General features: G+C 35.0%; 4 protein-coding genes, 1 non-coding gene and 1 pseudogene across 7 annotated transcripts; 1 reads left to right on the top strand and 5 right to left on the bottom strand.

Moving 5' to 3' along the window:
* The window catches only part of LOC120132486, a 17,207-nt pseudogene extending 6,695 nt beyond the window's left edge, over nucleotides 1–10,512 (top strand).
* Nucleotides 1,321–1,803, bottom strand: LOC120132629 (14 kDa proline-rich protein DC2.15-like). The gene has a single exon (XM_039149356.1). The coding sequence runs from the start codon at nucleotides 1,801–1,803 to the stop codon at nucleotides 1,321–1,323; it is 483 nt and encodes a 160-aa protein (XP_039005287.1).
* LOC120132488 (14 kDa proline-rich protein DC2.15-like) lies at nucleotides 4,142–4,671 on the bottom strand. Its single transcript, XM_039149236.1, has one exon. It carries the CDS (start codon nucleotides 4,614–4,616, stop codon nucleotides 4,227–4,229), a length of 390 nt encoding a protein of 129 aa, XP_039005167.1. The 5' UTR covers nucleotides 4,617–4,671; the 3' UTR covers nucleotides 4,142–4,226.
* Nucleotides 7,139–24,386, bottom strand: LOC120132483 (auxin response factor 9-like). Of its 3 annotated transcripts, none has more exons than XM_039149231.1 (15): nucleotides 10,961–11,357; nucleotides 10,749–10,864; nucleotides 10,522–10,617; nucleotides 10,266–10,322; nucleotides 10,019–10,171; nucleotides 9,837–9,921; nucleotides 9,648–9,738; nucleotides 9,358–9,522; nucleotides 9,167–9,280; nucleotides 9,005–9,077; nucleotides 8,712–8,865; nucleotides 8,026–8,633; nucleotides 7,733–7,920; nucleotides 7,483–7,636; nucleotides 7,139–7,341 (listed from the first exon to the last, which is right to left on the bottom strand). In XM_039149231.1, exons 1-14 carry the CDS (start codon nucleotides 11,013–11,015, stop codon nucleotides 7,498–7,500), a joined length of 2,094 nt encoding a protein of 697 aa, XP_039005162.1. In that variant the 5' UTR covers nucleotides 11,016–11,357; the 3' UTR covers nucleotides 7,139–7,341; nucleotides 7,483–7,497. The 3 variants fall into 3 exon arrangements, with proteins under 3 accessions (XP_039005162.1, XP_039005163.1, XP_039005164.1); XM_039149232.1 differs by lacking the exon at nucleotides 7,139–7,341 and adding an exon at nucleotides 24,381–24,386 and having other exon boundaries at nucleotides 7,371–7,636; nucleotides 10,961–11,069; XM_039149233.1 differs by lacking the exon at nucleotides 7,139–7,341 and adding an exon at nucleotides 22,760–22,765 and having other exon boundaries at nucleotides 7,371–7,636; nucleotides 10,961–11,069.
* TRNAA-CGC lies at nucleotides 22,814–22,886 on the bottom strand. Its single transcript has one exon. It is a non-coding gene; the product is annotated as a tRNA-Ala (tRNA).
* LOC120132484 (hsp70-Hsp90 organizing protein 3-like) lies at nucleotides 23,473–26,477 on the bottom strand. The gene is made up of 7 exons (XM_039149234.1): nucleotides 25,393–26,477; nucleotides 24,754–25,042; nucleotides 24,456–24,541; nucleotides 24,129–24,352; nucleotides 23,973–24,039; nucleotides 23,812–23,871; nucleotides 23,473–23,728 (listed from the first exon to the last, which is right to left on the bottom strand). The coding sequence occupies exons 1-7, from the start codon at nucleotides 26,302–26,304 to the stop codon at nucleotides 23,615–23,617; spliced, it is 1,752 nt and encodes a 583-aa protein (XP_039005165.1). The 5' UTR covers nucleotides 26,305–26,477; the 3' UTR covers nucleotides 23,473–23,614.

Here is a 26,477-nt window from a genome sequence, read left to right as displayed (position 1 = left end):
GTAGGTTATTGCATAGCTAGGCATGATGAGAGCTTACGGTTGTTTGTATCCCAATCTTGGAGTACTCTTTTCCCGCATCTAGGTCTAGGGTTTTTTTTAATGAGGCTCTTGATTGGGGTGATCTTATTTCTCAGTTATAATAAAATTACATGTTGCGAGCAAAAAAACAATTAGGGGTTTAAATTAGAGGTAAAGTATAAAATGATACAATTAAACAACTTTGAGTGCCAAATTGATACGAAAAGCAAAAATAATGAATTGGGTCTATTACAAGAACAAAAGTGACCCTTAACCTTATATTTATTATATAGCCTTAAGTATATAGTGGACCAAGGTGCGACGACTTATCTTAATTACATAGTCTTTCGTTTTTGGTGCTTTGTATAATTTCCCTGATTGCATGGCAATTGTTTGAATTCTGTAACAATAAAATTATCATTTTTATTTTCAAAATAAAAAAAATCAATATATGTGATTTTAATTTCATCAAAATAATATAATTCAATTGATTAATAATATATAGAAAGGGTCAAATTTGCAATAAAATCTTTATATTTTTTAATTTATTGCAAAACACATATTTTGTAATTTTCAACTTTAATCCCTTCTTCAACTTGCTTTCTACATCATATAAACACAGATATAGATTTGAATCACAAGATTTTGTAAAACCTCACATTGCTTTTCCAGTTGGCTTGACAAAAATGTAACAACAATTCAAGAATGTGGACCAAAAAGTTATATAAAAAAATCAACAATCAACAATCAGTTAAGGGTGATATTCAATCGAATTAAGTCGATAAAATTTTTGAATTAATCAAGTTTACAAGTTCGAATTCAATATTGTGTTAGAAGTTTCCTGTTAAAATAAAGGGTAGAGTACAAATCCCTGACTATGGAATATTACTTTATTAATTTCATCGACTATTAAAAGTTATAAAATGGTCACCTGACTATTTATCATGTCCCAAACTCGTCTTTTTTCGTTAAAAAAATGACGGTTGTCTAAGTTGAACATTAACATGATGACTGAGATAGGATAGTAATTTGAGATTCTGAGATCAGAGTTTATCATATCACAGTCAGTAGGTTAACGTTCAACACAAAATATCGTCAATTTTTAACAAAAAAAAACGAGGTTAGAATATAATAAATATTTGGGTGACCATTTTGTAACGTTTAATAATCGAGGTACTCAATAAAATAATACTCTATAGCTTGAGACCATTTACTTAACCCTAAAACCCTAAAATAAATTCCCTGATTGAGCAAATAAGGTGTTTATTTTTAGAATGTTGAACTGAAATTAAGGAACACAAATTAAGGATTAAAAGGCGAGAAGCCTTCTTTCCTACCAGCAAAACAAGTACATAAGTAACCGGCAGGCAGTTTCTTCCCACAGGTGTTGAGCAGAAGGGACAATGAAACGGGAACATTGAGGTTAATCCCCAACACATTGGCCTTGATCGAAGTGCAAAGGCAAACAGCGGCATCGAGATCGGCCAAACCCGAGATGAGATGGCAGCATTTGGTCGTCGATGAGCTTCCGACGACAACGTGCACTAGTCCCCCCAACAAATCAGCACATAAGCCCAGTTTGAGTGTGTCTTTAGGGCAAGTGGCTGGACTTTTAGGCCCCGAGGGAGGGCCCTTGGGGCTCTTGGGCGGTGGCGGGCATGGCGCGTAGGTCGAGTTCACCAGGGCGAAGAACAACAAATTCAGGGCAACCAGAAGCGCGGCCGATGTGACGTAATTAAGGGACCGGTTATGGCCATGGGCACGTTGTGAGAGAAAATACCCCATGTGGGCACGTTGGGTTGGGGTACAACCTGGCAGACGACATGCAAGGATAAGCCTGAAAAAAATGATGAAAAACTATGGATTCTTTCAATTATTCACCTTCACGAAGTTCAAAGATACGAAAAAAAATATGATATCTCATGGACTTTTTTGGTTATTTTTGTTCGAGTAATAAACTCAATTTATCAATTTTGATCATATCATTTTTTTTCAATTTAGTTATTGAAGTCTATTTTAACTAATATAACTGTTAGTCTTTCGTGTTTATTAACACCAGTAATTTCCAGATCAACCAATATTACCGGCGTGGCTTGATGATGACGCGACATGTATTAAAAAATAAATAATAAAATATTTACTAAATACAACGGTTAGAAAAAATCTTCAAAAATTTGATTCGATCTCTTAATCTCACTTAAATAAATAATAAAATTGTGAGAATTTTTTTTAATCATTTTGCTTAATAAATATTTTAACTTAATCCTTTAACCAACAGACGCAGAAGACTCATAGTTATGTTAGTCAAAATAGTCAACAAACTTCAAGGGCTACGATAAATGCCCTAAACAACTTCGAAGACTAAATCGATGCAAAAGAACAATAGGAATGAAATTGATAAATTAGGTTTATTACAGCAGGAAAGTGACTCTTAAGCCTTTTGTTTTCTTGTATACTAGTTGATATGATACTTGTAACATCATAATTTGTACATCAGATTAATGGTTATTAAATTGAAATAATTTTTCTCATAACGAATTTCTACATTATTCTATCTAAATTAGTTAGTCAATAAATCAAAACACGGATGTATTACTATATAAGTATATAAATACAACAAGATCAAAGAGATGATTGTGGAACCAAAATGAATGAATGAAAAGGACAAGTCGAAATAAGCACATACATGTGAGTGCTGATGAGGTAGCTTTGTCTCTTAGCTTTCATGGTGAACTGGAAAAGCCAGAACAATGGATGGCGATTCGCAGATGTTCGAGAAAGGAGAAGAATTAAGCACATGGGCCATAATAATTACTTCCATCAATTCTTAGTACTTCTACTGTTCATCAAGCTTTGATCAAATTGATGAAGATTTTTTTCTATTAGCCAGATTCATACTCTATTCGTTTTCTTTAGAGTTTTCTGGTTTTCTTCTTTTCGTATTTTCCCGGAAAATTCAAACTGAAGCATATAAGAAAGAAACATTTAATGGAACAAAGAAGCTTCCTTTCAATATTAATGAATACTGCTCACAAACCCTAAATTTGTTGGTATATGGCATTTTTCGGAGCAAAGTCTTGAGATCTTGGCATGTTTTTTTTATTAGCAATGGAATTCCATATATTAAAGAGAAAACCGAATTAGCTCGAGCCTTGTTAAAAACCTTCGTAGGCCTAAATAGAGGAAAAAAGTACTTGAGTTAGACCCAACATTAAAAATTTTCTAGCTGGATTTGACGGGTGATCACTTTAGTCATCGAATTTCTAAACATTACAAATAATATTAAATTTATCAAATTGTTATAAAATAATCACGGTGACATTATAATAAGTGTAAATTTTTAATAAATTTAATGATCATTTCACAAGAGTTTAATAAAATTTAATATTTTTAAAAAATAATGATTATTTCATATTAAAAAAAAATCAGCATCCAAAACAATTATCTGAGCATAGTTAAGTAATCTATGATGTAATTTATCCTTTTCTTTTTTCACGTACGTTTATGGATAACGTAAAGCTTACTGCCATGCATGCTTTTCACCTTTTCATATTGGTATAATTGCAACCAGTTTATGCTTGTGTTCCTCGTACGCAGCCACATCCTCCGCCGTAGCGCCGCCCAAACCCACCACGCCACGGAGGTGCTTCCAAGTAGGGTTTCAAATCGCGATCGCGGTCGTATTTTCGGTTATTTCGGATTTACCGTGATTGCGACCGTCGCGAACGCTATTGCGGCTGTCGCGGATAACTCGCGGCGAAACCGCTATATCGTGGCCAAAATCGAGGTCGCGGACCGTTTTTTAAAACCCTGCTTGAGCCACCATTATTGAATGATAACTGAGTTGGCCACTAATGGTTTATTAGTTTGCACTTGAAGTATACTTAATTAAGGTGTAAAAATATTGATCCACGTGGCTTGCTCACATTTTGCATGTTGAGAGAAAAATACAAACATAAAAATATAAATAAGCATGCATCATATTACTAAATCGATAAAGGAACAACAAGGAAATAATACAAGTCTTTTTCATGTCCCTTAGAGATACACAAATCTCTAAGAAAAAGACATACTTGAAGAATGCATCAATTCTTATTAGAAAACTGAAATAACAAAGTTTCCAAAAGAAAACACTAATTTATTGGGAATAGATGAAACCCTAAATTTCAAAAATCATAAGGAAGATGAAGGTGGTGAAGAGTGCCGATTTAGCATTGGAAGCCCGTAGGAACGTTTCTTGAGCAAACGTTGAGAAGCAAGCTAAGGGAAACCGGGATGTTAAGGTTGAGGCCCAAGACGTTCGCTCTCAGCGCGGTGCAAAGGCAGACAACGGCCTCGAGGTCGGCGAGGCCTTGGATAAGGGAACAGCATGGCTGCACCGGGGGTGAACCGACTACCACATTGACCAAGTTAAGCACGTTAGCACACACACCTAATTTAAGGGCATCCCTGGGGCATATGCCTCGTGCAGCTGGAGTAGGGGTGGGGTTCGGGTTCGGTCTCGGTCTCGGGTTAGGGTTAGGGTTGGTGGAAGGGCAGGAGTTGCAAGCATTGCTGAGGGAAAAGAAGAGAACGTTGAGTGCCAAAAACAGGGCCATGGAAGCTGATCTTTTTGAAGTAATCTCAAAACCCTAGTTGGCTTGCTTTATTGTCTTAGAGTTAAAAGCAGGAGTGTTAATCTGAGGATGATGAATTTGGAGTGAAGGTAGAGGGGGTTTTATAGTGTCTTCGATAGGGCTAGTTGGTTTTTTTAAAGGGTAATATACTTATTTAGTACTTAAACTATTAATTTTGGTCTATTTTATTACCTAAACTTTCAAAATAAATTAAATTTTTTGTTTCATTTTAGTACCCATCATTAAAAACTTAATGCGTTCAATTTTAGTTCGTTTTAATACCTAAACTTTTAAAATAAATTCAAAACTTAATGTTAAATTTTGAACAGATGTACTAAAATGAAATAAAAACTAAACTTTAAATATAGTAAAAAATGAAAGTTTAGGTACTAAAACAAACAAAAAATGATAATTTAAGTACTAAATACGTAATTTACCCTTTTTTAAAATGTTAATAAACTGTAGGGTCATCACTTTGAGCTGGCCGGTGAAGGATATGAGAAAGCAACATTCCATGAGTTTGGCTGGTGAAGTTTGGACGTTTGTGATTTTGAGGTGCAAATTATAACACATTGCCATGTTCCCATTACTCTTACCGGTACTGACGTAGGATTCTATGTTAGAAGGAGTGAACTTGAACTTTCAAAATTTCAGTGAGAGCGAACTTGAATTCCAGGAGCGAAAATATATTTTCAATAGACAATACATAAAAAAAATCTAAAATATATAGTAATTTTAAAATTTCAAGGGGTGACTTTCCCCACCCGTCTCTCTCAGTCTATCCTTATAGTCTTGTAAGATCAATCTATAGACCCTTTTTTATGATCTTTATTAATCTATGATGTGAACTTTACATATTTGTGGAGCTAGCAGCCCAATATTGACGCAAATCAAAGGAATTGCTAGGAAAATGGTTTGCCAAAAATTTCTACAGCAGCCAGGGGAATCTAAATCTTCCTTTCTTGTGAGGAGCAACACAAAGTAAATGCCGATTTAAACGAAAATTTTTTATTCCTTTGAAAATGATTCACCGGAAATGCTGACTCGCACACCAAGTTGAACGTTGATAACAAGAGCTTTGATTTAGACCATTACCATACATTACACCACTCCCCCAAAACAAATCAGCACATGCAGACAGCAGACGCCCAGTTTGAGTGTGCATGTGTAGGGCAAGTGGCTGGCTTTTTAGGTCCCGTCTCGAGGGCATGGCGCGTAGGTCGTCGTTCGAGTTCACCGAGGTGAAGAACAACAGGTTCAGGGCCACAAGAAGTGCAGCCGATGCGACGGTGTTCAAGGTCGTGTTTTACGGGCAAATGAAGGACTGGTTAGCCATGGGGATGAAAGTGCCCCATGTGGGCACCTTCTGGCAGACCACACAACATGCAGGGATAAGATAACCCTAAAAAACTGATGAAAAACTACGGATTTATCTATGTTGTCAATTATTAGCAAGTACATATGCAAGTGAAAGTCCATTTACCAATAAAAGGGCTAACCATGATGGGCTTTGGTCCCATTCCATTTTGTTTATGCAATTGCCTTGCATTTGTGTATCCCACATTGGGCAATCGCCCATTGTTTTGGGTAATATCAAGACTCCATAGCTGAATACCAATTTTACCGAAGGGAAGAAGAAAAATGGCAGGAAGATTGAGCAATGTAGCGCCAAGGATCATGCACCGGAACGGCATCGTTTCAGAGATCAGAAGAAAAATGGCAGGAAGATTGAGCAATGTAGCCCGATGATCTTGGTTATTGGTTATGTATTCATCATCAACTCTTCCGGTTTCAACAACTTCTTCAACTCTCATACATAATTTGCAATAAATTTGATCCTACATTTAACGGTTCAATAATATTTATATCATCGTCTTCTTATCTTTGTTGTTTCGCACGACACATGTATGCCAACAAAGCTGCGGGTGTAGAAACTAGCGGTAAATGAATAAAGCGTCGTAGATGGTTTGGAAACTGTTCATTTATGTTTGTTTGTTAGACTAAATAAATGAACATGAATAAAAAAATTTATGTTCATTTAATAAACAAACAAACACAGATATATACTTGTTCGGTTCGTTTATGTTCATGAATAAGCTCGTTTATCGACTCGTTCATTTATGTTCATGAACATTAAACAAACATGTTCGCGAACAATAAATAAATGAATACGAACACTTTCAAAAATAAATAAACAAACACGAACCAAATACGAACCCCTTTAAAAATAAACAAATGAACATAAACATAACCTTATTAGTTCAAACTCGATTCATTTACACCCTATAACAACGATGGTTATTAGTTCATATTAGTTCACGGAGTCTTAAGATTGGGGTCTGGATATTCTCAACTCCTCCGTTCATATAATTTTTTTAAATAATATATTATGTACTAACATGTATCAAATTATCGACTGCTTTTGTTGTACGTAAAAAATCTCTTTATTTTTTAATTTTTAAACTAAATCATTCATTTATATCTGAACATTGTTGAATAATGGGCAAGATAATGGCCTAATGATTATGTACAAATTGAACCCCCTAAAAGGACAGTGAAGCTAACTAAATTAGTGGGAGCATTATAAGCTCTAAGCAGCTACGGTCATGGATTATACTGCCAGAGTACATTTCATATTTACAATCACAAGAAACACCAATATCATAGCCCCCCCCCCCCCCCAATCCACCACCAAAAATTATATTACAAGTATAGACATTTTCATGCTTCATTCAGATGATGATGTTTAGGTCAAGTGATTAGGGTTCATCAACTTCACTCCACAGACCAAAAGTAACACAAAAAAACTGGCTACGTACCAGCAATAAACAAATAGGAAGTGAAGGATGAACGGGTTCTTATTTTATTTTTCGGATGAGTCTGAGCTTGTTATCGTCCCTTCACCTTTAATGGAAGCCGGGGGAAGTTTGCTTCTTCTACTCATCTTTTTCACATCCTGGCTTGAACAAATAAATATTCTTCTTACCATGTTGCAAAACTCCCTGCACGAATACAAGACCAAAGTCGATAAACGTCTGAATTCTAGAACAAATAATCATATATATGTGGAAGTCTCGAGGCATTATCGGGCTACTTACAGCCATGGATCATCGCCTACAAGCATCATATCCCCTTCATCATCAGTGTAGACAATCTCCCACTTATTCCTAGGGCGAAGCTCTCCCTTAATGTCAAACATCTCCTCTAGTTCATTTATTAGCTGATCGTAGCCCTCGAACATGGCCAAGTCCACAGCACGACCTACAGCAATTCCCTGCATCTGAACCTGTTCATATACACAGACGCCAAAGAAAGATCACTGGAAATTCTTCGAAGTAAATAATTCCAAGTGGAGAAATTAATGTTTGCAAGAATATTTCATTTTCAATACCTTTGTACAACTTCTTGTAAAGCTAGAGCAACTTTGCCTGCTCTGGATCTCTTTTGCTGATAACCGTTGCCGTTCCTGCTTCTCTTTAGAATCTTTTGAAAGGTTGGACTTCTGATCTGAATCAGTAAAGGATAGGGTGCTTGGGTCAAGTCGTTCAGCTAAAACCGTAGTCATAGTAGAAAGTTGTGCAGATGTCCTCTCCAATGGCGTTGAGCTTGCAGAATGGTCTATCAGCTCAATACCAAATAATCGGCAACTAGCAGTTGTCTCTGATCTGTTTAACTTTTCAATTGGATCAAAGGTTGAATTCTGGTTGAGCTGTGGATTTGAAAAACCTGGAGGAATAGGCCAATCAGATAATCTCGTTTTATCTTCTCTTGCATCAGGAAACAGATGATGGGAAACGCTCATGCCAGGAGAAGATAGCCAACTTCCTTCATTTGGAGTCTTGGTAACAGAGCTGCAACTACTGCTCATCTCTGTCTGCATTCGGTGCCACATGACAGGATTTTCATTTGCTTTTGCTTCAGCAGGAATGTTTTGTGGCGTTAGATCAATGGAATGCACAACTCCAGAATTCCAAGGAGATGATGCTTTTGAAGATATATCTATATTATTCAAATAAAATGGGATGAGTTGGTTATAAAAAATAGAAGCAAAACAGAACAAGGAAAGCACGTCTTCACCTATGACAGGAATTTCAGCAGGTGGTCGAGGCCTTTTGTTCTTAGCTGCAACCGGTTGAGCCAGAGATGGTGGAACATGAGCAGCAAAGGGTTCTATCTCCCATGGTGAAACCCTGTCAGGTCTTGGAATAGAGGCAGGTTCATCCCATTGTACCTGTTGACAAATTGGTAATTATAGCCCTCAGCCTTTCCCCAGTCTCTTATGATAATGGCCATAGCGGCCCAAGAACAACTGCTCCTAAACTGCCAAAATAATTTTAATTTGGAGTTGAAGAAAGCATGTAAGAAGTTACCTTCAGTGATCTCCATTTTGAATCTTTCCAGTGAGGAGAAAAATCTTCAACCCCAACGATTGTGCCAGCAAACCTTATCAATCAAGATAGGTTGAGTACGAATTTACATAAGAGATCAAATAATCATCAATTCAAAGCAATCATGTGGTTAAGTTCCACTACCTTCTCTCAGGAGAATCCTCCTCTTCAAACCTCATCTTAAATCTAACGCCAACAGTAAACTTATTTTTAACAGCCTCCAAATATTTGTTCAACCCAATGATGAACCTACTCGTCCTGATATTTTACATGAGAAAATTTAAGAACATGTATCATTTTTACCTCAAATTTTGACAAATCAGCAAATATCAAACCTCGGCTTATAGTAGACAACAAAGAGGGTTTGTGTTGAAACTGCATGAGATGCAGTTGCAAGCACTCCAACATGCATGCTCTGACTTGAAATCACTGATGATGGCATGATGCTATGTTGCCGAACAGCACGCCTCACTCCAACACGTAGCTCGTCCTTTTCCCCTCTAGATAAACCAAGTGTTAAAAAAATAGCCCATTAACTACACGAGAATGAACAAAACCACCAAAGACCGGAACATGTTCAAGGTGCAAAAACACAAACAAGTAAAAAAAACGAAAAATGATCTACCTCAAAAAGACGAAAGAATCACCAGCTACTAATCTCTTTGAAGTTACAAACGTACTCCATCCTGTTGTGAGCAAATGCCTCCTTGGTTGGCCTGCTCATTTAATCAGATACACATAAATAATGTGCCACTTGATGAGTGCTGGAGGTGTCTTTTACACCAGGAGTACGAAAATCAGGTGATTATATTACCTCTGAAAATATGCTTAAAACGCCATTCATAGCCATGAAGATCCTTAGCAACCAACTCCTGGGTTGGGGTTGCCTCGTTCATGTCCTTAAAGATATCCATGTATAGAAATCAGCAAAAAGGGTATTCACAACAACAAAAGATTAAAAAAGGCCAAAAGACAGCAGGATCTTGAAACTAGTACAAGTTTAGGAAGGCATTCAGTGGCATGTTTGCGAAGAACAGAAAACCCTCCATGGGTGCTTGTATCTGAGGCAGTTAACACCTTGCTGAATGAATGGACAGTAGGTCCTTGAGACTCAGGAGGGCAAGGATCAGGGGTTGTTGGCTCGGATTGCTATAGATGAGAAAAAAGAAGGAAATCACTAATTTCAAGTGCAATTCAAATCTAAAAAATACACAATTCAGCAAGTAAGAAAATTGGTTCTTACATTTGGATCCGGCAACAAAGTTACTTGTGCATAAACTTCATCAGTTTCTTTTTCAGCCTACATACAGAACAGATCCATTAACTTATGCCCAAATCAATCATGTTGGCACGATAATATTACTGTCCACCTAGCCTACATCTCTTACAATCTATCAAAATAGTAATAGGATCCCAATAATTACTGGAGTTCATTTTTCTCATATCTATTTTCTCAGGAAACAAACAGCACAAGTAAAAATCATAGTTGCTAATATTACCAGCAACCGAATGTGAACGACACGGCAAAGAATCTTTGATGGAAGGTTAAACATCGGAATCCTCTGATTGAACTCCTGATTCGTGGACGCTTCCAACTAAAACAATCCCCCACCAAAAATAGCAGTATTTCAATCAACAAATCAAATAAGAAACCAATCATTTCCATAAAAAAATTAAGGAGAATTTAAAATAAAAATATGAAAGTGAAAAGTGAAAAGAGATTTACCTGTTCCATATGTCCTTGAGGAAAATAATACACTGTCTCGTTAGCTCGAGGAACCTCAACCAGTGGTCCGGCACATAACTTCCATAACTCCGTGTACAGATCATCGCCTCCATTTCCTATCAATCAAAAGAAAATAAAAAAAGTTACAACGATTTTCCAGGAAAAAGGCAAACAAAATTAAAAGAAGCTGCGGATTTGTGTTTTCGTTTTACCTTCAGGTGAGACATTATTTGTCTGCGAAAACGACTCTCCCAGATTCGCCGTCATTGAACTCTCTCTAACTCTCCAAGTCAACAACAAGCAGCAGCGAATTTCAAAAACCTCCAAAGTCCCAACCGATCTGATCCTTCACTTAATATATAGTATCGTATACACTTAAACAATCTAATTAACACGATTCGACTGCTTGACTCTTCAAAACTTCACTTCTAATTCACTTGCCTCCGCCTCTTCGTAACACCATAACAATCGCCAGATCCAAACAAACACCGTAATCTAAAACCGCTTTCACCGTCACGATACCGCCTTGCTTCACCTCGCGAAACCACTTTCAGCTGAGGAAACGCCGTTGCAACAGAATCCCAGAAAATCGCTTCGCGCGTGTCTTATATTCCGTGAATGTTGTCTGCCTTTAACTATGATTCTTTCGCCTGTTTCTTTCCTTATTTATGTCTTTATTTGGTCTTCTCTTATTAAGCATTGTCTTATGGCTAACTTAACTAACTCTGGTTCAGGATTTAACCGGGGAACGGAGGAATGTGTTAAACATGACGGACCATTTTGGCGGCAAACGGTGGTGGACTAATGCCGTTTCTCAACTGCATTTCACTGTAGGATGAGCATTCAATCGAATTGAGTCTAATTAGAAAAGTTTTAATTATTCGAATTGATGAATTCTATTTTATAATTTGAAGTTAATTTAAAAAAATTCGAATCGAATTGAATTTTCGAGTTTTTATTTAAATTTAATAGTAAATATTTATAATATTTTTGATATTATTTGATTTCAATTTAATTAATCTTTTATAATCCTATTCAATACATTTTTTTTACGTGTGACATACATATATTATATAAATTTGAGAGATTCGACTCAAACTTAAAATTTAATTTACTAATTATTAAAAAATTTAAGTTATTTGAGTTAAATTTAAAATTTTTTAAAATCAAGTTAAAAAGATTAATTTTTCGAATCTAGTCAAATTTTGTTCATTCCATAAATAAATGAATGGGTTATTGGCCGGTGCACGCTATTAAGAAGCGCGTGGTTCGGGGTTAACGGAGAGGTGTTAGGTGGGATCCCGCCGTTTATTGCCGTCTCTTTCGTTGTCTGCTTCGAAACAGGCAACAGGATTGGCTCCATTTAACCTAGCAGAAATTTTTCTTGGTGAAGTAAACTAGAGGTCCCTAAACTAAGAAAAAATGATTTTTTTTGGATAATTAAAATTTTTTATTACCCAAAATCAACCGGTACAACATTAAGATACAAAGAAACGGAGCGAAATAAGCAGTGATCATCCAACACAAAAACAAAGATCACCCTATATTCCAATTCCTAGAAAGAGTAATATTAACATTGTCATTACAATTGAATTTCCTATTGCTTAAGTGCAGTCCAATTATATCTCTGATTGTATGGAATAATTCTTGAGCATTCTTGGATCTACCTTGGAACATTCGCTTGTTTCTTTCATCTTATAGTAAGTAAATAGTAGCATTAAAAGATAACTTCAGAATAAGAGTGAGCATTGATTTACCTTTCCAAGCATTGGAAGCCCTTGCACAAAAAACGTCCCACGGGCAAGGGAAGAAGTAAAGTCCCGAGAGAGAAAAAACATTTTTCCAGATTAAATTAGCCATAGGACAGAGCAGAAAAATATGGTCCCTAGTTTCCAAAGGCTCATCACAGAAAATACATTTGCAGTCAGTGATTAGGCCCATACGGTTTAGTCTTTCTCTTGTAGGAAGCCTATCAAGCAAAGCCATCCAAGAGATTAAACTATGCTTAGGAATGTGCATAGGAAACCAGACAATTTTCTGCCAAGGAACAATAGTTTTCTTGACTCTAATGGCATCCCAAACTGCTGTAATTGTTGTATTTCCAGCGTCCAGAACAGGACGAGCTTCTTGTCTTAATTTTAGGAGTTTCCTTAAGCCCCAACTTTGCGATGAACGGATGTCAACATTCCAAAAGTCTTTATCCTTAAAAATAGATCATTTGATCCATGCTACCCAAAGAGAACCCTCACCTGCAAGATTTTTTTTTAATGAGAAGGAGCATATAAGCTTTATTCCAAGTCTTTAAATCTTTGATTCCAAGACCTCCCTCTGATTTGAGGTAACAAATATTATTCCAGCTCACACGAGCACCATAAGCTTTTTGATCAGCTCCTTTCCAGAAGAACCTAGAGCATAATTGCTCGATTTTTTTAATCACTGGCTGAGGTAGAAAAATTTGTCTAGACCAGAAATTGGAAAGACTGGATAAAACAATTTTAATAAGTTCCATTCTCCCTGCATAGCTAAGGAATTTAGAAGACCATTAGCTTTCATTTTTTTCAATGAGGGGAAAGCAGTCCTTATCAGAAATTTTTCTAGTGACTAGAGGAATACCCAAATATCTTACAGGCAGGCTGCCATTTTTAAAACCAGTAGACAGATTGATTTCTTCCAGTTTCGTAGCAGTCATGCCAGCAGCAAATAGCTCACATTTGGATGCATTAAGTTTCAGACCAGACATTTTATAGAACATGTCAAGGACACTATTAACACTAATAATAGATTCAGTGTTCCCCTTGCAAAAAATAAGAATGTCATCAGCAAATGAGAGATGAGTGAGTCCTATTTTTTTGAATTTGGGGTGATACCCAAAGATTCCTCTAGTGGCAGCTAAGTTTAAGAGCTTGGAGAGAACATTCATAGAAAGCACGAATAACAAAGGAGAAAGTGGGTCTCCTTGCCTAATTCCTTTAGCTCCTCTAAAGAAACCAACTAATGTCCCATTAAAGGAGACAGAGTAAGAAGCAGTTGAGTAGCAAAGTTCAATCCAAGTGATGAAGGTTTGAGGCAGTCCAATGGCTTTGAGAACAGAAGAAATGAAGTCCCAATTAAGGGTATCAAAGGCTTTATGAAGATCAACTTTCAATGAGCATCTAGGGGAAATAGTCTTCCTACCATAACCTCTAACCAATTCTTGAGCAAGTAATGTATTATCAATAATATTTCTATCTTTAATGAAAGCAGTTTGGTTGAGAGTAACCAAATCAGGAAGAACATTGGTTAATCTACTGACCAGAATTTTAGAGATTGCCTTGTACACAACTGAGCAGCAGGAAATAGGTCTGAAGTCCTTAACTTTACAAGGGTTAGGAATCTTAGGAACAAGAACAATAGATGTGACATTAAAAGCTGGAAGAAGGAACAGATCTTGAAAGAAAAAATTAATGGCAGCAATAACATCAAAACTAATGATGGACCATCAGAATTTAAAGAAATAAGGCGTATAGCCATCCGGGCCAGGAGATTTGTCGTTTCCTTGAGAAAAGAAAGCTTTCTTGATTTCATCCTCAAAGATTGTTTTAACAAGATCTTTAGAGTTATCCTCAGTCAGAGTAAAGTTCAATAATTCTTTCAACAGAACAGGGTCAGTACTATTCACTTCAGAATCAACAAAACCAACTAAGTTGCAGAAGTAGTTAGAGACCTTAGTTGACATGGAATCAAATGTTTCCAATTTATTGCCTTGGTCATCAATCAGAATACGAATGGTGTCTCTCTTGTACTTGAGAGCCACAGCTAAGTGGAAAAATTTTGTGCACATATCTCCCTCCTTTAGCCATTGAATCTTTGCCTTTTGTCTTAGAAACAAATTCTCAGCATCTTCAAGCTGCTTTAGCTCAGTTTGCAATTGAATTTCCTTAAGGAAATTATCCTCTCCATTTAAAGTTTTAATCTGTTGGAGTTCGAGTTCAGATTTCTTATGTAAGACTCTGTTTCTTAAATCACTGTAGTTGGAACGGTTGAACTCTTTAAGATTAACTTTCAAACGTTTCAATTTCGGAAAAAAAAAAGGATTTGCATAGGATTACCAGAAGAAGGGCTGCTCCAAGACTGTTGAACAACTCTCATGAAATCAGGATGACTCGGCCAAAAATTGAAGAACTTAAAAGGCTTTGGCCTATTAGCTTGAACATCTTTAGAAAGTCATACCAAAGCTAAGCAATGGTCAGAGATGCCAGGAGCAAGGAATTCAACATGAGAAGTTAAGAAAGAGTTAACCCAAAAAGAGTTGGCTAGAATCATTAAATCTATCAAACTATTACAAAATGATTACTATAATGACTTACAAATGATTGACTCTTTTTTCTCTACTTCGTTTAATAAATTTAGATTTAGACTCGCTGGAGTCGTATATTAAATATTATCTCTAAAGATGTTTTACGAAAGTCGTATTCGCTATAATTCAACAAATACTTTTACTGAGACAGAACAAACATGATAAAAAGATAAATATTAGATAAATAAAAAATATTCAATAAAGACTCAAATAGTCAAAACATAAAATCTGAAATCGATTCGCAGAAAATAAAGTTTATTCCTATAGAAAAATAAGGAACCATTTAGGTAATAAAAAAGTGTGTATTGAGAAACAGCTAAGGTTATGTATATTGGCCTTAAACATGATTATGCATTTCTCAAGCTTAACTTTAATCCCTGTCTTAATTATTAATACTTGTGGTAATAAAATTATTATAATATGAGGGGGTGTACTTTGTGACCCTTTCTCCCTTCCAAGAGTTGATATTCTCTCTTGTTATATATATATATATACTATGTTCTGTCTGCTGCTGGATTCCAACACTTTATAATTTGTATTAAGAAACCTGTAATGGAAGATTATGACAATTCAATTAACATGGTTGAGCACTCGATGTCATACAAACTTCCATAAATTATGTCTTTGATCCATCATACATATACATGTTTTATTCAATAAAAAATAAATATATTGGTTTGTAATATTATAATCTTTTACCAGTACTAAGATTCTTTTTATCATTTGGGGGGTAAAATATAATTTTTACCAATTACTACTACCTTTCAAGAGTTCAAATGTGAGATATCCTTATAATTTTTTAATATAGTGAACCATAGCTCATATATTATAAAAATATTGAAAAAACTTAATTGATTTCATTTTTAATAACGTATAATCAAAGTTCCATAACAACCCTGAACGACCCACCTATGTTAGGGCATTGTTGGGTGTGAGCTAACATAAGATAAACAATGACAACAACACAACATTATACATCGAAATAAATAGCAACAACTAAGTTACCTCGATAGTTAAAGTCGTGGTTGTTGTCTTTAGAGGTATTAGGTTCGAATACCAACGTCTGCAGACAGAGATGTTTGAACGTGTTCATTGTCAAATGATTTAGAATCCCTAAAATGAATACTACCATGTAATCACCTCAGTTTAATAAAAAAAATTGATTTTGATTCAATTATATGTAGGGATTGAAATAGGTCGAGTCGGGTTTTTGATCGATCCGAACTTGATTTGAGTATTCTATCTATCCACTCACCGCTCAACCTGACTAGACTTGAATTTAGAGGGATTTTGTCTAACCTGAAATTTGATCCAATTTTTATGGCAAAAATCTACACCCGGCTTTATTTAACAGACACACATTATATATCTTATTTTTATTAAGTAAAATATAGATCTAGTTAAAAAAATTATAGAGAGATGAGTATTATTATAATTACCCTTAAATATATAAGGAATAATTATAATATTATCTGTAATTGGGTCGAAATTTTTTCAAAAAAAATCTTGATATAAAATTGATTTAAAAAAAAATAAAACTATGATCTATAAGATCTAGTCAAAACTTATCGAATGTAAATTCTAAGCTCATCACTAATTATGCACATAAAACTTTTAGTTTAATTCAATTATATTTTTTTTTTGAGAAAAAAATAAGTATATCTAATTATTTTCATACTAAATAAATAAAATCATTGTGCCCTAAACAATACATGCTTTGACTTTTTTGTTTGATTAGATTAAGTGCTTCCCAACCGTTGGATCAAAGACAAGATATATCATCTGTGAGGTGAGGAATGTCATTAAAACCCCAAATGATTGGTCAAACTTAATAAGCACACCACTAGACTAAGGTCAAATTCCATGTTATTACCTTCCCATTGTATTGTTTATTTATATAAAATTTTTACCTTTTTCCCAATACCCTAATTTGAACCCTATTGGCTTCCGATTTAGTGCTTCAAATTAGGTGGAGGAGGAATCCCATTCATACACAATAATAAGGTGATTTAATTTGTCATCTCAAAGCGTTGGTCTATAGTACTAAGCATTTGAGTGATCAATAAAATTATAATTACGTAACACCCTTAACCTGTATACATACTTGAATACGAGTTAAAAATGTTACATAACATTTACATACATTTTATAGTTGAAAAATTGGTACAAATTTGCTTCTTTAAAACTTATCCAATTTAATCCTTTCAATATAATAAATTAGTCACGTAAAATCATAATATAATATTTAGATCACCATGATTAATAACAATTTTAGGCATCAACTAGATAGTTATATATTATTTATTATCATAAAATAAACTGTCGATAATAATCTACTTTAGAATGTTTCTTATTCTAATAAAAATATAAGTTTTTTACTCACATATTTATATTCATAAATATATATCTCAAGCATATCTTATTCGCATATATGTCATCTAGGAAATTAAAATAACAGGATGTCATTACTGATATCTGTAATTATTCTTCGTTGATTGATGCCAAGCTCAACTCCTTACTTCGTTTGCTCTTCTTTACCTACGCGTGAAAATCATCACACGTTAAGTATACACTTATTGAGGCATATAAATAAACTAAAGTGATATCATATATAAAACAATTTAATAATTAATATTATAATAATTTAAAACTTTAAACTTGAATTTAAATAAATCATTAAATATTCAAACTGACTTAATGAAGCCGCTATTCCTCATTAGAAAATTGAAAATCATCATCTCATGATTTTGTCAAAATCGCGATAATCAATATCAAACATAATAATCATGTCAAATTCTTTTCATTCATATATATTTCAAAACTTTCATTTTCAGATTCAAAACTTTCCAAATTCATAATTCATTTCAGATTCATAGCTTTACTTTCATATTCATAACTTCACTTTCAGATTCATAGTCCAATGTATATTTATGAGAATGCAAGGTACGCGAGTAAGACGAGTGTGCGCAATACGCAGTTCAGTGCTTTCATCAAACTCAGACTATGCACTCCAAGTGCAATAATATCATTTGCACCAATGGTGTGATACAAAATGTACCATATCAGAATCAAAATCACTTGACCTCATGGCATGTCAATTGTACTTACGACTCTCAATGCAACATACAATGTGTTTTACTTTGAATTCATATAATTTATAATTCAATATTTCCAATCAATAGCATTTTTCAATATCATTTATCAAAACCAGTGCATTGAGCAGTTCATATATGAAACCATCCATAATTAAAATTACAAATATAACATAAAATACTTTGAGTCGTTCTTACTTAAAAATCATTTTAGAAATTTCATACAAATATATTTTCATAAAACATCATATAAAAACATATTGGATATTTCATATACAAATATATCATAAATCATTTTGTTAACCAGTATGAAAATATACCATAATTTAATTCAAACTTTTCTTTTAAATCATCATAGGTTGACATATCACAAGTCTTCCTCAGTTAGATATAACTTAAATAAATAATGCACTCACTTTGACACTTTATTTATAGGTCCAAAATATAAGTCTCACTAAGCTTTAGGTGTATTATTTCGCTTTCAATTACTTCGATTACAAAATTTATCGCAAATTACTACTCTGGCAGTTTGCACTACTTTTAAAGAAATATTATTATGTATTAATATGCACACTTAAAATTGTTTTTATACCAATGAAAACTAGACTCGAATATGAATCTAATTATATAAGGCACTTCCTCTAGTTCGATTTTTACAATTTATAATGAATTTTCAAAGCTGACTTACAGAAGTTGTTTTGAGTAGAATCTGCTACCCTATATTTTGACCTATCCTTAATTAAAAAATCATATCCTTTTGTATACTCCTCGAAGTTAGTATCCGTTTGTTTTAAACAAAACTAGACTGATATACTTATCCAACGGTGTAAGATTCATCCTCTAATTATTTATGTATAATTTTTTATGGTTTTCTAAACTTACTATTCCGATCACAAATCTGGGCAGATTCACTAATTCTATTAGCTCACCAAATGAACAAATATTCATGAACCACAAAACACATAACAATTAGGGGTCACTTATTACCATAGTAACTCTGTCACTGGTTAATCGCAAGCCAATTTTTGTTCGATAACATAAGTACAAATTAAATTTGCATTCGCATAGTGTCGTTAGCTTGTAAACCTTCCTTAGAAATTCACATTCCATCCTCAAGCTTTTCCTTATCTTTAATATTGCTTGATCTTGATTTCAAGCACACAATTTAAATGAGCATCATTACAAACATATACAAATTTAAACCACATGTTAGAATCTTACTGACATAGGCACATAATAGAAAATAATTTCCTAAAAATTCTTTCGATGCTCATTCGATACTAATTCCATGTCACAACATAATTGTTGACCATAACACTTCAAATTGGCCATTCAAGTCCCTTTTTTATCTAAATTCATCAAACTTCACATAACATTCTCAACTTTGCATTTTTAACCACAAATTATGAATTCTTCTTAACTTTTTCGTTTCATTCGAAATGGTCTTTTACTCTTTGCTCAATTTAAATTCAATACTGAAAATTCCATTACACATAATCAATCTAGTACATTTACAATTGCATAACTACCTTTAAACCCTCCAAACTTCCTAAACTACTCACCAAACTTACCAAGTTTCCAAAATGATCCAATTTCACATTTTAACATCAATTTCAACACTCTAACATTAATTTCCTGCAAAATACATGAAATATTGAACCATTACACATAGATCTCATAATTTTCAAATAGGTCCCCCAACTTCCATAAAATTAGAAAATGATCCCCAAAATTATTTAAGGCTTGTAGAATACTTCCTACATAATTTCCAATCCTTACATAATTTTTCCATAATTTTCCTCATCCTTAAAAGCCAAAGCCGAATAGTACAAGTCTAGGGTTCCATGATTTCACTTGGTTTTGATTCGATTCGAGCATGAAATCAACCTCTATTCAACCTTATAAAATCTCTAAAATCAAAGCCCTAATCAAATTTCATCAAATCACAACTTCCTCTAATTTTTAGGGTTAGGCCAAAACTACCAAATGCATTCCTAGGAGGTTTGATCATGATTTAATCATCAAACAAGCTTGAAAATGATTCTACAACCTCAAAATCAATAATCAATTCCTAATATGAACATAAACCCTAGAATTTGGGATCTTTGAACTCAAGCAAGATTAACATGCAATAATGATAACCAATGATATAGCTCATCGAATAGAACAATTTTCTATTTAACGTCTTAATCCAAAAACCTAATAAATTGGCTTAAAAATGAAAAATAAAAATTCTCTTACTTAGGGTATGAAGGCCAGGAAATAGAGGAGAAAGATGACAAAATTTTCATGAAATTTTAGTTAATTACATGTTAATTTATCATGTATTTAAGAAATGACAATTTTACCATTAATAAAACTTGATAATTACATCCAAATGAAGCCACATAACCCTTGTCATCTTTATAAAGTCAAATATAAACAAATTAATTTCCCCTTTACAACTTTGCCCATGCAACTTTTCCAAAATTTCAATATTGCAATTTTTCATCCAACGGTCCAAATTGAACATGGAAATTATTTCTCAAATCCAATACTCCATATTATTGTTCATCATTTAAAAATGTGAAAATAATATTTACAAGCTTAATTTATCATCCTTCAATTTTCTCAAAATTTCTATTCGATCTGATTTACCGAATTTTTACTGGACTCAAACACTTTCTAGGTTTTAACACCAATTCCAGATCAAGAATCTGATTCCAATAAAACCTCACTCTCAAGAATAAACTATCCATTTATGGAATAAAAATTCTTTTTGGGAAAATTACCACTTAAGTCCCTAAATTTTTCCCAATTTTATACTTTGGCCACTAAACTTTCAAAATTTACATTTTGTTCACTAACCAAAATTTTGGGGTATTACAAGTTACTTCACCAATAATATAATCATAGCAAAAGCCATTCTTTTATTCTTTAAAAAAGGGGTATACTACAAGTTAAGTACCTAAACGATCAGTTTTGATCCATTTTAGTACCTAAACTTTCAATTTTTTAACAGTATATACCTAATGTTTAGTTTTTGTTTCATTTTAGTACTCTGCCATTAAGAACTTAACGCATTTAGTACCTAAACTATTAGTTTTGATCTATTTTAGTAAATAAGCTTTCATTTTTTTCAAACTTAACGTTAAATTTTTAACTGAGGTACTAAAATGAAACAAAAACTAAAGTTTAAGTATGATTTTTAAAAAAATTGGAAGTTTTGGTACTGAAACGAACTAAAGTTGATAGTTTGATATTAAACGCATAATTTACTCAAAAAAATAAGTATACACATGGTTTCTCCCTCTAATTATAAATTTATTTATTTTAGTACAGTCCTCAAGAATGATTCTAGTGATAAAATAAATATTGTTATTCTAAAATGATCCGATTGCGAGAAATCTTATCTACAAAAATATATATAATTCACTCTTGAATGAACATCATAATTCAAAAACGATTTTTGGCCCAATATAGTTATCGGGAAAAAAATTAGCCCAATAGGACATATAGAAGTTTATTTTGAGATCTACGACATTTGTTATAATGTTCAAGAAATTCGTCATTTTAAGATAAAAAGTTTGAATAAAAAAATATTTTTATTTAAACTCATCACCTCGACATGACGAGTTCCAAGTCACTGTAACAAATACCGTAAATCCCTAAATAAATTATTTTATGCCGTATTTTACTAAATAATTAACTCGCATGTGTATTGGGCCGTTTTTGCCTTCAAAATCTCTTAAGCCCAACTCAATGGGCCTAACCATGCAATTGAAAAGCATTATAGACAAGTTGGACAGCGATTAATCCATTTTACATTTCCCACACCCTTCTCATTTATCAGCCCCACTCGTCGTCACTTTGGAGTTTCCTCCGCACTCCACACATGGCACGAACATTGCTCCGTCGCAGCCGCCGCAAGCCAACTTCTCTACAAACGTGCGGCGGACGCTCCTTAACGACGTCGAGTAAATCACCATCGTGTCGTTGCCGCTCGGCGGGCATATCTCCGGGAACTCGCTTAATGGGTCTCGTTTGCTCATTATCTTATTCTTTCTCCCGCTCTTCACTGTCCTTTACTATGAAGGCCTAAATTTTAACTTGGACGCTCCTGGCTGAAATGAAACTCGTGGCTCCGGGTTCCTTGGCTCTGTTGGTATCGTTTTCGTCTCTTTTTCCCATTGACTCGATTTTCCTTAACTCGTTTGCAGCTGGTTTTGATTATTTCGAAGACCACTTTGTGTCTAGCTCTTCTATAGTGTGAAAAGTTGAGCTCTTACGAGGATGGTTCTTGTTTTGCTGGTTTTGGAGGCGAGGTGAAGGTGGAGCTCGAGGCTTCTTGTTATCGTTGTTGTTATATGAACAGCATCCAAGGCGTTGAGCTTCTCCAGAAGTATAGCCGGAACATGCGTGTGCTTCTTGTCTTGGTTCTCCTACTGGCCTTGCTCCGCCTTGACCCCCAGTTCATCTATGGCGTTTATGTCGAACACCGAAAAGCTCGATGGCAGCAGACGGTAGTAATCCACGGTGGTAGGTGGCGGTGCTGCTTTTGGAAGCTGAGCAGTTTTTATAGGGGGGAAACGAAACCTTAAAACAAAACAAGTCCTTGCATTTAAGAGATTATCGCATATATATAGCAAAAAACAGAGTGGAGGTGCGGGGAATCGAACCCCGTGCCTCTCGCATGCGAAGCGAGCGCTCTACCATATGAGCTACACCCCCCGTTGTACAGGGCCTCTGAATATATTTAATATTAATAAATTGGTTATATTGTTTAAGTATCTATTATGACCATTTTATAGTAGTTAGATTTTAATGATTGTTTAGTCCAAATCACTGAAATAACGGAATCCATAAAAATAAGTCTCACAGGAATTCTAGGGGGCTCCTATGAGAATTTGGAAATCGGATGCTTTGATCAAAAAAGGAATCTAGATTAATCTATGATTATATAAAAAAAACTTTAATGTAACGAGAGTAATCTGTATAGAATAATTATAATTACCCGGCTGTTTAATTAGTTAATTTCTAATTATACATTTATAAAGTTTTTGAGAATAAAAAGAGTGTTGTCGATCAACTAAGATATATATATACAATTTATAGATAAATAATAGACAGATACTACCTATCTTTATAATTATCGTATTATTAAATATATATATATATATAAGTTTGTAACCCTGGTAATGCCAGCGTGCTATTTAAGCGTGAATGCATGTTAATCCTAGGTAGTTGCTTTGAGTGGATATTTGGAGTAACGTTGGCAAACAGTTATGTAATCGATCCCATGCAAACTCGATGAATATTTGATGAAACTAGTTCTTTTTCTTATGAATTAATCCAACCCAAATTCAGGCGATACAGAATTACTGAAATGAAAAACACACACAAACAAGTTTACTGCAATGGTGAAGGCAAAACGGACTCAAGTTAATCCATCTACGTTTTCATCTCATTTGGACAATTCCAGCGGTGACCAGCTTTTGAATCTTGTTCATCACCATAGGATTCTTCGTGTGTTCTTGTGCTGCCTTTGGATTCTCCTGGAAATCAATCAAAACCTGCCCCCATCCCACATTTTTTTGCTCTCTCAGTAAACAAAACAGCAAAAATATCCGGATATGTTCGCGTTATAAGAACTTACCTGTCTCATGACAGGATCCGACAGAATGTTTTGAATTTCAGGATCTTGCATTGCCTTAGCCTGCAACAATATCACATTAATTTAAATTCACGTTTGCATCCTATACAGCTCGTTTGAATCCAAATGAAAAACAAGGGCAAAGGAATTTCTGCAATCCTCACCTGTCTTTCCTTCAACTCTTCAGGGGTGAAATCACCTCGACTAGCTTTGTTAATCTGTTCCACACATCTGCAAAATAATTGAGAGAACCAAGTGATTATAGAAGGTACTGGGGTACTGCTGATATAGGAACACGGAATCAAATGAGAACTGCTTACCTTCGAACTCCATCGAGCAGTTCCTGGTTATTGGGATCATGTTTCAACCCTTCCTGGTATGTTTCTAAAGCTTTGTCATACTCCTTCATGAAGAACTGAATAGCTCCTCTTCTGGTGTAGCCCTTAGAAAAGGTTGGATCTAGCTCAATGCACTTCTCAGCATCTTTCAGTCCCTCAGGCATTGCTCCCAATTTTGTGTAGCATGCAGCTCTATTGCTATATGCCTGGCATGCAAAATGAAGTTCAGTCGACAAAAAAAATCCTATTTTTCGTGTATCTTTGCCAAATGTCACCACAAACTCACAAGAAAGGAATTTGACACCTTACCTTTGGATCTTTGGGGTTTCTTCTCAATGACTCTGTATAATGCTTCACAGCCTCTGGATACTTCTGTTGCTTGAAAAATTCATTCCCTAAAAATATATTTCTGCAGTGAGTAAATGAACAGTATATGGGAGTGGGAATACCATATTGCTTCCACTCCACAATTATTCCACGCATACTTGGATGGAACTCAAATGAACAGGAGGAAATACAAGTGACGAGAATATAACTTTACAAGGAAACAAATCTAAAGAACCATGAAGTTGCCTGCAAGGAATATACAAAAACTGATGAAGAATACCTTTCTCACGCTCCTCATCTGCTAGCTTTGGATCAAAGTACTCTTGTTGTTCCAAATCCTTCTTTGCTTTTTCTGCATCATTTAGTTTCTTCAAAGTGTCTGAATTCCGATGCTCTGTAAGAGCTTTCTGGAAAGTCTCTATCGCCGGTTCATAATCTTTCGAGCATTTCACCGTCTTCACCAAAGCAGTCCCCTTCCTAGTCAAAGCTCTTGCTACCATTTTATAGTCTGCTCGGAGCTCTCTACCTCTTTCAACAGCCTTGTCACAGTCTTTAATGCAGTCCTCATACTGTATTCAACAAAGGAAGTGAAGTTAGACGTATGTTATAACCAATTAAGAACTTCAACCCAAAAGCAGAATATTTTTTAGCACGGAGCAAATTTCGTCGCAATGGCAATATAAAAATTGGGAAAAAAATAATTTTCTTCAAATGAATGTCTACTCAACTACTTTATTCTAGATGAAAGTAGAATGGATATTATTAATCTAGGCCACCTAAATTTCAATGTTTAAAGCTGAAAGGAAAAATAAAACATAAAATCAACCAACAGTTTCTAAACTTCATTAGTATCATAAACACCTACATTTAATGAAGTAAATTTCCTCACTTCTAAACAAACAAATATAGGCAACCATACCTTGCCCATTTCCAAATAAACAGCAGCCCGATTGGTGATGTACGAAATATCCTCATCATCAAGCTCCATTGCTGTCGTGTAATGCTGAATAGCCGTCTCGAAATCCTTCTTCCTATATGCAGCATTTCCAGCCTCCTTCTCCTTTAAAGCTTTCTCCTTCTTCTCTTTTTTCTCCTTCTCCTCTTCCGGAATTTCCATCGGTTCAGGTACCGTCTCAGGCTCAGGCTTCCTCACCTCCTCCTTAGCGGGCTGTGAAGGCTGTGGAGCTGGAGGCGAATCAGCCTCTGGAGTATCCATGTCGTCGCCAGCACCATGCGCTTTAAACTTAACATTCAATAGAACTCCCAAAGCTTGCATAACCCTCTGATCCTTCAAATATTCATTCAATTTGGTAGGGTTTTTCTGAATATCCTGCATCGCCTTAACAAAATCCGGCTGCTGTAAATAAAGCCTAGTCGTCGGATCCGCAGTCAACTTCGCCCACATCTCCGGCCCCTGAAAAGCATCGCCGAACAGATTGGGTGGCTGAGCCGCCCTAGATCGTGAAGTCGAAACCGACGCTGAAGCCGATTGAGCATCAGCCAATCCCGATTTCAGAGCTTCATTATTAGGATCAATCTCGATACCTTTCTTATACGCCGAAATCGCGTCTTGATATTGATGCAAGCCGAGTTGAGCCGCGCCGATCCTGCTGTAACCTTTGGACCAGTCGGGTTTGAGTTCGACGGTCTTTTTGGCGTCGGATAACGCTGCATCGTATTGATGAAGAGAAGCGTAAGCGGCAGATCGGTTTGAGTAAAGGACGTGGTTGGTCGGAGCAAGGTCTATAGCTTCCGTGAAGTGTTTGATCGCGGCGTTGAAATCACCTGAGGAAAAGGCGGCGTTGCCTTTGGCTTTGGCTTCGTCGGCCATGGAAGAGGAATCTGTTAGCTTCGAGTTTTGCTTTGGGGAAGACGACTGTGATTTGTGAGGTTTAGTGTAATTCAGAAAAAAAATAGAAATTAATATAATTTATATAGAAATGGAAAGCAAAGCAAACCAGAGACTTCTGGTGGTTCTCGAAGCTTCTTCAGCTCGGCATTTCG

Source organism: Hibiscus syriacus, unplaced genomic scaffold (assembly GCF_006381635.1).
Source record: "Hibiscus syriacus cultivar Baekdansim isolate YM2019G1 unplaced genomic scaffold, ASM638163v2 tig00110569_pilon, whole genome shotgun sequence".
Taxonomy (NCBI): domain Eukaryota; kingdom Viridiplantae; phylum Streptophyta; class Magnoliopsida; order Malvales; family Malvaceae; genus Hibiscus; species Hibiscus syriacus.
The sequence above is the reverse complement of the archived record's forward strand: the minus strand, read 5'-3'. Positions and strand labels throughout refer to the sequence as shown.